Source organism: Podarcis filfolensis, assembly GCF_964270895.1.
Source record: "Podarcis filfolensis genome assembly, chromosome: 16".
Lineage (NCBI taxonomy): Eukaryota > Metazoa > Chordata > Lepidosauria > Squamata > Lacertidae > Podarcis > Podarcis filfolensis.
Genome location: NC_139620.1, coordinates 16,208,126 through 16,223,123, shown reverse-complemented (window position 1 = coordinate 16,223,123; position 14,998 = coordinate 16,208,126). Strand labels below are relative to the sequence as shown.

Below are 14,998 nucleotides of genomic sequence, written 5' to 3'. Positions count from 1 at the left end.
AGACATTTAGAGTACTCTGATACCACTTTAAACCATCATGGCTTCCCCAAAAGAATTCTGGGAGCTGTAGCTTGGTCAGGGTTCTGAGCTTTTTAGGAGGCCCCTAGTTCCACAGACTGGTGTTTGTTTTGATTCAGAGGTAAACAGTGGGTTTTCCTGTGGAAAGTGGTGGGACAAAAGAAATACCCCACTTCTGGCTTGAACCCGTGCCCACACATCACAAACCTGTGCCTAGAAATGGAGGCACAAAATGGAAGTGTGAATTAGCAGCCATGTTCCTCCAGCACCTTTAAAAAAGGTGCCACCCAGGAAATTGCAGTGCTTGTTTTCAGAAATTGGGTTTTCTGTTCAAATTACCTATACTGATCCCTTTTTACTCATCTGCCTCTGTTTTGGTGTCTATTTTCCTCTTAAGATGATGAAGTACACAGCCTTCACCATTATTAATTTTCCAATTTCAGAGCAAAGGGGTTGCTAGAAACCAGAGAAGTGTTGGAAGTGGTAAACATTGGAAATTGGCAGATAGCAAGGAAGAAATAGAATGAAGAACCCCAAAAATTAGAAAGCAGAGGAGAAAAGATATAAATGTAATTAAATTTACAAGGAGTAGAATACATCTCAGGAATTTTAAAAACCTTTTAGAGGACAGCATTGAGCAAATGATCAGCCCTCCTCCTTGACTGACTTCAAGAAAGAGGTTGACAGTATTTGTATAACCTCGGTATTTGAAGTTAACTCTCAGTGATGGTTAACTTTCCCACCGCTTCTTAAACATACAGTGAATGTCAGGTCTCAAACTGTGTACCTCATACTTTAGATACCCCAGAGTCCTTATTCCTCACTCTCTTGGGGCCCCCCAAAAAGGTTAAAGAAAAAACACACCTGGATGTACATTTCCAAAATATAAGATAAAAAACAAATAAAATAAAACCTACATACAGCAACAGTGTTTTGTGTTGTGTAGGCTCCTATGATGTAAGTAATGGGCCCCGCCTGCTAGTCTGCTCCCTAAAATATCACTGGTTTGCTCATTTCTGTACACAGATTGCTTACATTCTGCATGGACTGGTTACATGGCAACATGTGCAAATAGCTTTAGATACCTATTAAGTCCATAAATTACCATACAGCATGTATTCAACACAAAAAACAGTGACAATTGGTTGTTGACAAAGGACAGCTGGACATATAAAGGGCCCCATTACCTTCAGTAGCTTAGGGCTTAATCAAACCTAAATCCAGCCCTGAGGTGGACTGCACTGAAACTGGTACCCCTGATGCCACGGCTCTTAAAAATTCATATAGAATAATTCATAGCCCACACTTTTCTTGGTTATCTATAGAATCTGAAGGCGAGACGGGGTGTGTGTGTGTTAACCACTCCAGATGTTTCAACTGCTAAAATTACTAGCCTCCTTTTTAGCTAATGATCTCCAGGTATGGGAAAAACTGGTCAGAACAATAAGCACCCCCTGATCTCTCCTATGACCCTGATCTGCAGTCGTCCTCAATTACACAAGGTGGATAGATTTCTGTTATGTACTGAAGTTCTCACCCTGGGCCAGCAGGGGGATACTGTAGATAGTTATGCAAATGAAGGATCAAAAGTGACGTTCAGTGATTGGATAGTTTTATAAAGCTGCTACAGTAACGTTGTACTGGAGCTCTATATAAGCAGGCTGACTGAGCCCTTCAGCTCAGTTCTGTTCTGGCCTCTGAATAAACAAGAGCTGTTTGAAGAATCGCTGTGTCGTCTGATATGTTCACCCACAACTTAACAATTTCAACACTTCATAAATGGGGGACAAGCTAGTTCAGTGGTTCCCAAAGTGGGTAGGACTACTCCCAGGGAAGCTGTGAGATTACCAGGTGGGTGGGGGTGGTGCTAAGAGGCAAGAGGCTGGGTGGCCAGGGGGCACTGGAGGAGCAATTGACTCTCAGACTTTGAAAAGTTGGCATCACTGCTTCAAGTCCATCCATTTTGTTGAATTAAATAGCTTTTTGAATAAATGTGCAATAAATTGTTAGTTTTGAACTCTATTGTGTTGTTATCTTGTTGAGTGGGTACTACAAACCACTATTTTGAATGATGGTTTTTTATTCTGTAGGGTGGTTTGGGGGTGCCAGGAGTGAGTTTGTGGAACCAACAGGGCGGCGGTCCAAAAATGGTTTGGGAGCCATTTTGAGCTAATCTCTAGTAAATTAATAGAGAGGAAATTCAGTTGAAATTGAATCACACCTCTCAAATCCTTCATTTAATTACTGAACCCAGTGTTGAGTAGCTCTGGCGGCTCAAGCCTTGGGGGTGTCGTTGAGCTGAAAATAATCTAACCAATGTTTAGCTAGCCACTGTTCAATATCAGGGCCAAGTAGGTGTGGATTAAGTTGCCACATCCTAGAAGGATTAAACCAAGGACTCTCACTGTGGTTGTGGCAGGAGCCTAGTAAGAGACCGTAATGTTACGCATAGCAGAATCACTGTTATTTGGTCATGAGAACAAAGTAGACAGAGAAATAGGATTTGACTCAACTAGAGGAAATAGAGAAATCCTGTATTAGAGGGTGCTGATGAGGTCAGATGTCAGCGCAGCCTCCGTTCAAAGTCTCAGAACATTTATAGTTTGGGGTTGGTGCCCTTGCCATCTCCTGTCCCAGTGAGGAGAGAGCAGCTCCTTGCTTCATTCCCTGAGATGCTCTACTTACCGTATTTTTCCGTCTGTAAGACGCCTCCATGTATAAGATGCCCCCTATTTTGGGGGACTCCAATTTGGGGACTCCTCACTCTGCACTATCTGTGTATAAGAAGAGCCCAGATTTCGAACATTATTTTAGAGTAAAAAAACATACACGGGAAAGTACGGTAGTTTCACGTTTCTGTTTCTTTAGATATCAATTCTACAGCTTTCATAGGCCTACTGGTCAGAGAGCTAAAGTTCTACATGTCCATCTTGGCAGGCTGTCAAGCCTCCCATTATTTTTTTTAATTTCCCATAAATCCACTAGTTATAACTGAAGTTAGAGGGGATAACCCTGGAGCTAGTTTAGGGGAGCAATTACTCCAAACTTTTAAGTGCAGCCTTTGTTGATGCAAGGTGGAATCATATACATACATTTTTCTTTCATTTAAACCAAAACAATTCCCATAGTATTATGGCTACCATGGAGACAAGTGGACATGTGGGCGTAAGAAACTTACGAGGACAGAAAATGAATATGCCATTCTAAACCCTGATTTGCCTGTTGAGCATTCAGCAACTCACCCGATGGTTTGTGATTTTAAATGATGGTTAGTGCAATGGTGGCTTGGTGCGATGGCTAAACTGAACTCTGTGCTTAGCCGGTACAGTGGTACCTCAGGTTACATACGCTTCAGGTTACAGACTCCACTAACCCAGAAATAGTACCTCGGGTTAAGAACTTTGCTTCAGGATGAGAACAGAAATTGCGCTCCGGTGGTGCGGCGGGAGGCCCCATTAGCTAAAGTGGTGCTTCAGGTTAAGAACAGTTTCAGGTTAAGAACGCACCTCCGGAACGAATTAAGTACTTAACCAGAGGTACCACTGTACTTGTGAACTGAACACATGTAGCCCTCCCAGTACAAACTATTGTGTAAATTGAGACTTTTTATCTAGATTGGAAGTGTGTGTGTGTATCCCTTGAAGAATAAAGGTGCGATCCTATACTTCCTTGCCTGGGAATAAATTCCATTGAGCTCAGTGGACATAGCCTTGCCCTGTAAGTGAATTAATCTCTCTGCAATCTTTTCAGTGCCCTCCTGGTCACTGTGTGTCCTTATGTCAACAAACCTCTGGCCACTGGCCACTGTGAGCTGTTTGCCCTGGCTTGCTCACTAAGGTCCATTTCATTGTTAATGAAGACGAGAAGAGGACTGAACCCATCTGGTCAGAGGGCTGGGCCTTTCTTCCTGTCTGAGTTGCTGCCTCTGCAGTGTCCTGTGGTAAACAACCAGAGGAAGCTGTGATCTTGAAGTCAGGTGAGCTGAAAAGTCCCCCTTCCCCTACCATTTATGCCGCGTAAAATAAGGCAGAAGTTTTTTTGGCTTCAGGTCCCAAAATGGATGCCCACCTTTCAAGCAGAGAATGAGGAGCCTAGAGTGTGAGGGGTCGCTCAATTCTTTATGGAGGGTCAGACGAAACAACCACAGCCTACTACCCACAATGAATATGTGTGTGTGTGGGTGGCTGGGTGAGCGAGAGCGAGCGAGCAAGATAGCGCATCTTTATTTAGTCTTGCAGCCCCCTGCCAATCCATGTGGGGAACTCCAGGTACTTGTGGGTCTGGTTTAGTGCAAACAGCCTGAGGGTGGCTTCCTTGACCCTCCTCAATGGTCTGAATTTCCACCAGTTGGTTTCCCTCCGATTTGCCAAAGATCCAGCCGTCACTCAATTGCATTTTAGCTCTGCTTCCTTCCAAATTTTTCTCTCTCTCGCTTTCTGTTTGAGTGCATGATGAGTTCTGGAGCGGAGTGATTCTGAAATAATGAACCTTTGGTCTTTCACTTTAGGAAGATGAAGCAACTTGTGATTATTCTGCTGTGTGCGTTTGTGTTTCCAGAAGGCCAACGGTGCGGTAAGCGTGTGGGTCCCTTGGTGAAATAATAGCCAGTAATAGGCGAATGAACTTCAAAAAATCAGGCCAAGTTCAAATTGTTACTATTAGTATTAGTGTGGCAGCCCCTACACGTCGGAACTTCCTGCCTATTGAAATCAGGAAAGTGCCTTCACTATATTCCTTTTGGTACCTGCTAAAAACATTTTTGTTTAGAGAAGGCTACCCAGATGTTTAGAAAGTTGATGGGAGTTTTAATCTGTTTTGGGCCTATTGTTATTTTAACTTTTTGAAAGTCTTGAATTGTTAATTTTTCTTATTGATAATTTTATTGGGTTGGATTTTTTTGTAAACCACCCAGGTTTTGTTTTTTTTTTACAATCAAGCAATGTATAAATTTGTATAAATGCAGTGCTTTTTTCCCCTTTTCAATTAATGTCTGTGTTTGTGTTGTTGTTTTAAAAAAACCACTTTGGTGTTTGCCACCCTTTGGGAGCAAAAGCAGAATAGGCATTTAGGAGTTACCATATTTTTCGCTCTATAAGATGCACCAGACCATAAGACGCACCTAGTTTTTGGAGGAGGAAAACTAGAAAAAAAATATTCTGAATCCCAGAAGCCAGAACAGCAAGAGGGATCGCTACGCAGCGAAAGCAGCAATCCCTCTTGCTGTTCTGGCTTCTGGGATAGCTGCGCAGCCGGCATTTGCTCCATAAGATGCACACACATTTCCCCTTACTTTTTAGGAGGGAAAAAGTGAGCCTTATAGAGCAAAAAATACGGTAAATAAAATCATGTGTTCTGATCACCTGGCTCCAACCAGCAGCTGGGAAATCACATTTTTGCCCCAGTTCAAGTTTCTGAACCATCTTCAAAGGCAGCCCCATGCTAAGTGCATTACAGCAGTCTATCCTGGATATCCTAGTGCATGGAGAACTGTGTCAAGATCCTTCTTCTCCAGAAAGGAGAACTGTGTAGAATCTGCATAAAAGCGTAGATGTAACCATACTCTCCCTCTCTCTTTCTCCTCCCACCCTTTCTGCTTTGTTTAAAAAGCAAGTGTTCTGGTTGCACTTTGTGTGACCCTTCTTATTTTATTGCATCTGCACCCCACCTTCTTGTCCAATGAGTTTTAAGGAGGCAAGCATGGTTCTCCCCTCCCTCATTTAATCCCCACAACCACCCTGCAAGGCAGAGAGACAGTCACGCCCAGCAAGCATTATGATGGCCGAGTGGGGATTTGAACCCTGGTCTCTCCCAGGTCCTAGCAGTCCAAAGCTCTAACCGCTAAACCACCACTGGCCTCCCTCGCTTGCGGGTTTCTGACCCACTAGTTGAAGACCAGGGCCCTGACGAATCTATTCTGTACAGAGAGCAATGGCTGTGTCACTTCCTTGAAGCGAGACATCCTCAAGCTGATGGTCAAGTGGGAAGATGCGACCTGTCTCCAGAACCATCAAGGTCTGCCCCCGAACCTCCTTCAGTCTCTGCCCCGAAGCTGCATGGAAATCAAAACAGCACTGGAAGGAGCCACAGGTGGGTGAGTCAGGAAAGGGGCATGTTCGGTCCAGAACTTTCAGGGGGCGCGATGGGCTGAATGCAACGGCCACAAGGTCAGTTCTGCATGTCTCTTGCCCATGTGACCATTATGGCGGGGCCTTGAGCTGGCTGTTGTGGACAGGAATCAAAATGATTCCAAACTATGCGGGGATGGTTCTTGCCGGTGAAATTCTACTCAGTATTGATCCAGAGTAGATTCCAATGCATAGTTAGCAGAGCAAACACGTTGCAGGATTCCCCAAAAATAGACCAGAGGCAATTAATATTTTATCCATCAGAGCTTTACTGAAGACAAATGAAATCTAGTTGCAGCAGACTTAAACTTAAGAAGTCTAAACCTTAACACTAAGCACACTATGTGCAGAACACCAAACCAGAAGGAAGAGAGATAGAAAGAGAAACCCAGGCTCCTTTTGTCCTTACTATTATAGTCAGCAGGACCTTGACAGAAGAGATAAGAGAACTAGTTTAAACCAGCTGTACTCAGCTTCTCTGAAGGAATCACCCAAACAACATGAACCTTCTACTTGTTTCTTTCACACAAAGAAGCTTCCAGAACCCTCTTCAATTAATTAGATACACATCAGATCAATACTTTCTGCACTAAGAAATGCAAACTAACAGGTTTGTGCCCCACATATGGTGAAACTGAGAACAGCAAATACAGGCACCCCTCCTCTTTAGCGGCTGAAATTGTGTGCAGTCAAATGTGTGCAGAATGGGGGGTTATTGTGTAAGAAATATCCATCTCTAACCACTGCTGCCGCTGCCTATGATATTATTATAATATTGTATATTTTATTTGTGAATGAGAGGGCTATTGATGGCTCTGCTCATGTCTCCACAGTTGGAGACTACAGGAGAGGGCTCTTGCACTCGGATCCTGCTTGCTGGCTTCCCACAGGCATCTGTTTGTCCGCTGTGAGAACAGGATGCTGGACTGGATGAGCCTGATCAGGCAGGGCTCTCCTGATATCCTGGTTTCCTCTTGCAGATGGGTTGTATGACTTGGCCACAGAAGATGGCGAGGTTTACCAAACCTTCTGCGACATGACCACAAATGGAGGCGGTTGGACACTAGTGGCCAGTATCCACGAGAACAACATTTATGGGAAATGCACCCAGGGAGACCGCTGGTCTAGCCAGCAGGGCAATGACGTCAAATGGCCTAATGGAGAAGGCAACTGGTCCAACAACGCCACCTTCGGGTCAGCAAAGGGCTGCACAAGCGATGATTACAAGGTCAGCTTTGCTTTCCGTACTGCACATGGTGGGTTTTCTTGATTAGGAAGCGTAGGCAACATAGGTTGTGTTTGAATATAAATCCTAAACCAGGGTTTAGCACCAAACGAGTGTAAGTCTTGGGCTTTTGCACTCTTCCTTGATTTCACCTTTCCCACAATGCGGTTGGAACCATTTGCTTCCGTTTTCCAGCTAACCAGTTTGTCATTTCGCCCCCCAAGGTGGGACAAACTGCGGTTAGTTTAAACTGGGAACGGAGTAGAAATATGGGTCTGCATTTTGAAGTGAACTGACCTCATCAGCTGGGCTTGGACTTACATGTGGATTAGAAGACAGCTAACAAAAATGCAGACACAATGTGTATTTTGCGTGGCCAGGTGGAGACCTCCCCCTCGACCCCCGGCAGGAATAATGACTCATGACAACGTGTTATGGGATTAAAATTGGCCACAACTTTATTAAATTTTCAGATGTAGGGAGACCTTGGCTTAGGCATTGGGCGTTTATCCCTCCCCATCCAGGGATCTGGGGAACACCAGGGTTATCCAAACTGTGTGGGGATTGTTCAAGCAGAGAGGCCGCCCCCCCAATTTGCTGCAACGCAGGGGAGAGCACTGACAACAAAATGGTGTATGGCCAGCGACTCCCTTCCACACGACCCCTTTAACAGGGAACCCTGGGATCGCTGCCGCGGGGGTTGGGGGGATTGGGTCACTGCTTCACGCCCCCTGCCCATTTAGTGAAGAGAGACTAAAGGATTCCGCCCAAGGCCTGAAACTGCCAAAGTTGTGACGTTTTTGCTACGGGGAAGGCAAAACCTGCCAATGCAGGGAAATTCCTTCCCGGTCCTTCAACAGCAACCATCAATGACCGCAGCAGCGCCCGCATACCTGTAAAGAAGAGGTTAGCCTGCAAAAGGAAGGCGTAAACTGAGGGAGGGCAGGGTGGGAGAAGCTCTGGAGCAGATGGAGGACTTCCAGGTAAGTTCCACCCTCTATTGTGTGTGCAGGGTGGTCCTAACCCTACCTGGTCAACTCCCCCGGCAACACCTCCCCAGCTGGGATTGGCTAACCGCCCGAGGTTAGGTGGGAACCTCCAGGTATCCAGCTTGGGGAGGCGAAGTCAGGCTGAACTGCTGGGGATCATGTAGGATGAAGTGGCTGATCATATAGAACTCACCCGGCACCTTTTTTGGGACGATACCTAGGGGTGATACTATGAGATTAGGAAAAGGAGGCTCTGGGAAGAAACAGCAGCATGGCTGAAAGAGAGATGGGTGAGGGGGCTAGGGAAAGAAGAGGGCCACCTGCGGGCATTGCTTCTATTTGGCTATGATCCAGAATTGCCTGAGGGTGCTCCGGCCTCTCTTTTTTCCTGGTGCATACCTGTACCTGAGCCACGAGAGCCTCGAAAAGGCTTCTTCCCTCGAAAACATTGGGTGGTGGGGTGCGATCCGCTGCAGCGTTCACACTCATGAGCAAATCGACATTTCTCTCTATAACAGGCACCGTCATTATACTCCCAGCACAATTTTCTGGGGACCTTGGGCTGGGGTTTCGACTGCTTTGTGTTGTCAGGCCTTTTCTCAATATATGGGGCGACCAATTCTGACCACAAATCATTATCCTGTACGTCCCACCTGGCTGTGTGGTACACGGTTGCCTTCTCTCTAAAGGCCTCGTCATACTCAAGTGCCGCTGCCTCCCCAGCTATAGCCTTGGCTTTTAGTATAATAAGCTGGTATTTGGCAAGGTGCCAACCTCTGTCTGGGTAGGCGGCACTTACTATCCCCATGTAGGTGGAAAACGCAGTAAGCCAGTTGTGGAAGTTGCGCTCAACCAACACTTCCTTGTCTTTTTTCTGCTGCTTAGCAGGTTTGGCCTTTAGGCTAATTGATGAGGCAGGGGATAACAAGGAGAATAGGTCCACAAACTTACCATTAAGGATGCGTTCCCTTATCTTTTTACACAGGCGAATGCCTGGGGGCTGGTCGGCCAATTTAAAGTTTGATTTCCTTATGTGGCCTCTGGAGTCAATGCCCTCCTCTCCACATGGCGCAGTAGCGCCATTGGCGCGCCTATGCTTCCTATTGCGGCGACGCCATACCCAATGTGGCAGCCCTGGGGCATGTGGGCCCGTGACCCAATACCCCTTGATGTTTCCTTCCCGCTCACTGTCAGATGAACTAGACCTACCTGTCGAGCTTGAAGATGTGGAAGACTCCCTTCTGTACTTGTGCCCCCTTTTCCTGGATCTGCGATGCTTCCTTCCACGATGACGCGAGCTGCGGGGCTCAGGGCTCTTGTACCTATCGGAGGAGCTGGAGTGGGGGGACCTACCTCTGCGCCCCGAGGATGCGGTTGATGAGCGGGACCTGTGTTCTCGGGTACAGTGGTCTGGAGAACTGTCACTGTGCCTTCTATTGCGGCGGTGAGGTGACCCAGGGCTCCTTCCACGCAATTCCAGCCTCTCCAGGCGTCGCTTCAGCCGGGCAGTGGTCCTGTCCCTCCTGTCCCCATGCTCCGAGCTTGAAGAACTATCACTATCGAATGAGCGGGCTGGGGAAGAGCTCACCTGACGTTTGCATTTTGCAGCTGACCTCCTGTCTGCATGGCTTGTGGAGGCTAGCGGGCTTTCGGACCTTGATGACCCCCTCACTGCAGCTGCCCTCTTCCTGGGTGCGGCTCGCCCAGGTGTGGGATGCTTGTCCCCAGATGGGTGTGCCCTCCTCCGGCCCACTACCTGCACCTGTGCTGACTTACTGGGCGCATCCCTTATAGTGCCCCTTCTTGTGCAGGGAGGAGAAACTACTTGACACTTAGGTGGCATGGTGGAAAGCTAACAGGGTAGTATCTAAAGGTAGAAATCTATAGACTGAATGAGGACTGAAGGTGTTAGTGATTCAGAACTAATATACTGAAATGCTGACGCTTGATATTGTGGGAAAGCTAAGGGTGAAAGGGTGAGTCAAGAGCTGAGCCACAGCAGGTGTCGCTAGAGTAAGCTGTAAGATAAACCCAGCAAAAACAGTTAAGGTTCGCTGTATAATATCGCCCGAAGTCAACGGGTTATATCCTCTAGCTGGTGGATAACCAGGCCCAACACTGGCTGCAAATCTCAGCAGCGATAACGATAATAGTAATAATAATAATAATTAAGGGCATGCACCATTCATTCATTCATTTACTATTTTACTTTATTTTAATATTTATTTATTTAATTTATTAATTTATTTTTATCAGCCTCCTAAAAACGGCTGCCGCCACTCTCAAGATGGCCGCCGCCATGTGACCACCCCTAGCATGGCCGCCGCCATGTGACCACCCCTAACATGGCCGCTGCCATGTGTACCGCGGACACCTGCCGCGGGGGCCGCCGAGTAAGCGCGGGGAACGGGCAGGGCTGCGCTAATGCGGGAATCGGCAAAAAGCCCTCCCCCCCCCCGGGAGAAAGGGGAAGGCAGCAGGAAGCGGCATAGTCCCCCCCCCACGAGAAGAGGCGCAAGACCACCCCATCGCCCCCCTGCAGTGGCCGCGAGCCGGCAGGGGAAAGGGAAGGCCACAGGAAGCAGCCCCTCAAAGATGGCCTAAAGGCGAGCACGGGGGGAAGAGAGTCGAGCGGAGCGCCAGTGAAAGCGGGAATGGCCTCTGAGCCCGCTACACCTCCAGGGGAGCAGGCAGCGGCCGCAGGGCCTCCCGCCGCCGCAGCTACCCCGCCCCCCGGGGCTGCAAAGCTGCCCTGTCAGAAAGGGGGAGACCAGAAGAGTCTCTCTCCGCAGCCGCCACCCTCCCCATGCCGAAAAAACGCGCACAGGAAAAGGAGGAGGGCCCGAGATCATGCAACCTGCCTGCGGGAAAATAGCGCCCACTGTAACTTCAGCAAAGAAGCCAAGGCTCCAAAACGCTGCTGGAGAAGTGAGGCCATGAGTGGAGAATAAGGATGGGGTGGTGGAAGGTATAGGGTCCCTGGTCTTACCTCCGGCAAGGATGCGGTCCAGCGATGTCCGCTATCCAGAAGCTCTGCAGCCGACTGAGGAATCCCAGGTAAGTTCCACCCTCTATTGTGTGTGCAGGGTGGTCCTAACCCTACCTGGTCAACTCCCCTGGCAACACCTCCCCAGCCGGGATTGGCTAACTGTCCGAGGTTAGGCGGGAATCTCCAGGTATCCAGCTTGGGGAGGTGAAGCCAGGCTGAACTGCCAGGTCGTGTAGGATCAGGTGGCTGCGTGCAACTTGCAAAAGGCGCCCCCCATCTGAGGTGGGCAGCGGTCATTATGGGGAAAGTAATACAAAAATGAAAGCAAAAGTTGTCAAGGATGCTGCAAAGCAAGTCCCATGAAGAGTGGGACTGAGGACCAGATAAAGCTATCTGGAGGGCCACATTTGGCCGCGGGGCCCAAAGGTTCTTACCCCCAGCATAAAAGATTTTCCTCTCAGACTTTTTTGTTTTTCAGAACCCTGGCTACTATGATCTTGAAGCTCGGGATTTGGCAATCTGGCATGTCCCAAACAACACCCCCATGAAGGAATGGATGGATGCCGCCATCTTGAGGTACCACACTGAAAATGGATTCTTGGCTGAAGAAGGAGGCAACCTTCTCAGGCTCTACCAGGTAAGCATGGCTGCCTAGTGACTCAATATTTGGGCGTTGATAGCTGTGACTAGTTTGGAGTACCTGGTGCCCTCTCGTTGTTTTGGGCTCCCACCACCTATCAGCTCAACCCAGGCATCACGGCCATTTTGGTGACCCCCTGCAATTGCATTGACATATTGTTTTTAATTGGGATATCTAATCACATGTTATATCTGTTTTGGACCAAGTTAAAGGCCAGCATGAGACAAGTGTGATCCTTTTGTTTTTATCTTCTCACATTTGTTATTATTTATTGCATTTATATCCCACCTTTTTCTCCAAGGTGTTCATGGTTCTTCCCCATCTAATTTAATCCCCCAAACAACCCTGTGAGGTAGATAAGGCTGAGAGGCAGCAACTGGTCCAGCACCACTTTTTTAGAGGCCAGCATATATGTTCTCAGACAGGCCTTTCTCAGCTCTTTTGGCATTTCTTCTCCTTCCAGAAATACCCAGTGACCTTTGGGATTGGCACCTGCCCAGATAACAACGGCCCAGCAGTTCCTGTCATCTATGATACTGGCAATGTGCAGCAGACGTCTTTCTTCTACTCCCCAAATGCTCGATGTAAGTTTTAGTTCTGTGAAGCTAGTGCTCAGTGTCAGTGCAAAAAAACTCTCATGGAGTTTGCTTGGATGGCTTTGGTGAGGAAGCTGAAGCCTACCAAAGTATCCAGCCCAAGACCTGAAACTTGATTTTGAAGTAGGGTTGCAAGGTCAGGAGCATCCCAGACCCTGAGATTTCAGGGCCCAATCCCGAGAATTAAGAATAGGCTCTAGTGATGTCATGGGGTGGACTTTAGAGATTCTTTCTCTGTGCTCCCTCCCAACACTGAGTCCTGGAGATGGAGGTTAATTGGGAGAGAAGAGGAGGGAGCAGAGGAGGGCAGATTCCCACTCCACTGAGAGTCTATGCAATAATTTGCATCTGGCTCCTGCTAGGCTGAAGCTTGCAAGCTGCATTCTTTATTATTATTACAGTGGTACCTCAGGTTACATACGCTTCAGGTTACAGACTCCGCTAACCCAGAAATAGTACTTTGAATAGAACTTTGCTTCAGGATGAGAACAGAAATCGCGCAGCGGCAGCAGGAGGCCCCATTAGCTAAAGTGGTGCTTCAGGTTAAGAACAGTTTCAGGTTAAGAACGGGCCTCCAGAACGAATTAAGTACTTAACCCGAGGTATCACTGTATTATTATTATTATTATTATTATTATTATTATTATTATTTATTGGCATTCATGCCCACCTGGAGCTTCAATACCCCCTGCCCCACCTGGAGGCAGCCAGACAAACCTGGAGACTTCAGGCCAGCCCAGGAGGTCTGGCAACCCTGTTCTGAATAAAAGAAAGAATGAGTGAACCCACCCATCCTCATTCTGAACTTGAATTTTAGCTGTTCAGCATATAAAACGATGGGACTCTCCCAATTATTTTCACCACTTTCGGGAGATGTTTCTTGATTCATTAGCCAAAATAAGGCAACTGCCTGAGTGGCAGGTGTGGTGGTATCCCCCTGAGCTTCCCTCCTGAGTGCCCTGTTGCTTCCCCTATGTTGGGGACAGACCATTGTGTCTTCTTCACCCTCCACAACTGCCTAAAAGTTAGCTGCCCTCAGGTCCACTGTTGCGAGTGCTAAAATAAGACGCAGCTCCCAGTCCAGAAGGTATCTGTATAGGCTGATACTCTTTCTTTTTTAAAAACTGGAGATGCCAAGCACTGAACCTGGGGCCTTTTGCACCCCAAGCAGCTGCTCTGCACCTTGGTATGCGGCCTCAGCTGAGCCGTGAGTACTGTGCTCAAATTAACAGCTAGCAGCTGCCAAGCTCTTGGGATAGAGGACAGTCTATATGCTGCATACTCCATAATATCCCTCTCTCCCCCCCCCCCCCGCAATCACCTCTGATTTTGTTTTTTCAGCAAAGATTGAACCTGGCTTCATTCAGTTCCGGGTGTTTAATAACGAGAAAGCTGCCATGGCTCTGTGTGCTGGGGTTAAAGTCACAGGATGCGATACAGAATACGTGAGTGGCTTCTTCAATTGCCAGTGTTGCATATCCTGGTCCCAACGCCCAGGCCGGCCCAACCATTAGCCGTGCTGAGGCAGCCACCTCAAGCAGCAGGCTGGGGGTGGCTGGGCGGAGGGCAGCAGATCCAATAAGCCAGGCAGCAGAATATATTGGGCCGGGCCGGCCCCTCATTTTTTTTAGATTGTGCAATCAAAATTCTGGCTTATGCTTCTTTCTTTTCTTCCAGACCTGTGTTGGTGGTGGAGGGTATTTTCCTGAAGGAGCCCCAAGGCAGTGTGGCGACTATACTGCCTTTGATTGGAATGGCTATGGCGCACACAGTGGCTTTAGTGTCTCCAAAGAGTTACTGGAATCTGCCATGCTCCTTTTCTATCACTAAGGCGAGGAAGGAGGTCAAAGTAAACATGACGATCTGTATGCAATTTGGCATGATTTTATTTTTTTTCAAGTAACAAGGCATGTAATAGAGAAGTCCCACTACCCCCTGGTTCACATAGTTTGGCTTTCACAACCCTTTATTTTTTGATGGGCACTATCTGAACCCTGTAATAAATAAAAAAGAATGGAATTATATTTTTTGATGTGACAATAATATTAAAAAATGAGTGAATCTTAACTTGCCTGTTTTCTCCCCTAATTAGCTGTATGTTTTATTTTCTGTATGTTCAAAATTTAATTAAAAGAACTATTTTTATTTTTATAAGAAAAATAAGGCGAGGAAGGCTGTTAGGTGAGGAAGGCTGTAGAAGCCCATAATGTGTTTGAAAGAATATTGATTTTGACCTCATTCACAGAGGTCAAAGTTATTCCCAGTGGGATAATCTGTTACTCCTCCTAAAATTTGGGATGAATGTTTTAACCGCTCTCAAGCAGTTTCAGCATTTGGTTTGATTGGAAGTTAGTTGGATAAGATAAAAAGTCATTTATAAGTCTTATTATTTCATTATATGTACTATCCATGACTG

The 14,998-nt window shown here is 47.1% G+C and overlaps 1 protein-coding gene across 1 annotated transcript; it reads left to right on the top strand.

Moving 5' to 3' along the window:
- Nucleotides 1–3,838: 3,838 nt before the first annotated feature.
- Nucleotides 3,839–14,649, top strand: LOC310751595 (intelectin-like protein). Its single transcript, XM_083590902.1, has 8 exons — nucleotides 3,839–3,994; nucleotides 4,526–4,590; nucleotides 5,941–6,105; nucleotides 7,124–7,371; nucleotides 11,825–11,983; nucleotides 12,450–12,570; nucleotides 13,924–14,027; nucleotides 14,260–14,649. The coding sequence occupies exons 2-8, from the start codon at nucleotides 4,530–4,532 to the stop codon at nucleotides 14,410–14,412; spliced, it is 1,011 nt and encodes a 336-aa protein (XP_083447028.1). The 5' UTR covers nucleotides 3,839–3,994; nucleotides 4,526–4,529; the 3' UTR covers nucleotides 14,413–14,649.
- The last annotated feature ends 349 nt before the right edge of the window (nucleotides 14,650–14,998 follow it).

Bases quoted from the DNA above. Each gene is read 5' to 3' on its own strand.
- LOC310751595 (XM_083590902.1), top strand. From the start codon at position 4,530: ATGAAGCAACTTGTGATTATTCTGCTGTGTGCGTTTGTGTTTCCAGAA. The intron at 12,571-13,923 runs GTAAGTTTTAGT...TTGTTTTTTCAG, and splicing joins CTACTCCCCAAATGCTCGAT to CAAAGATTGAACCTGGCTTC. The intron at 14,028-14,259 runs GTGAGTGGCTTC...CTTTTCTTCCAG, and splicing joins CAGGATGCGATACAGAATAC to ACCTGTGTTGGTGGTGGAGG.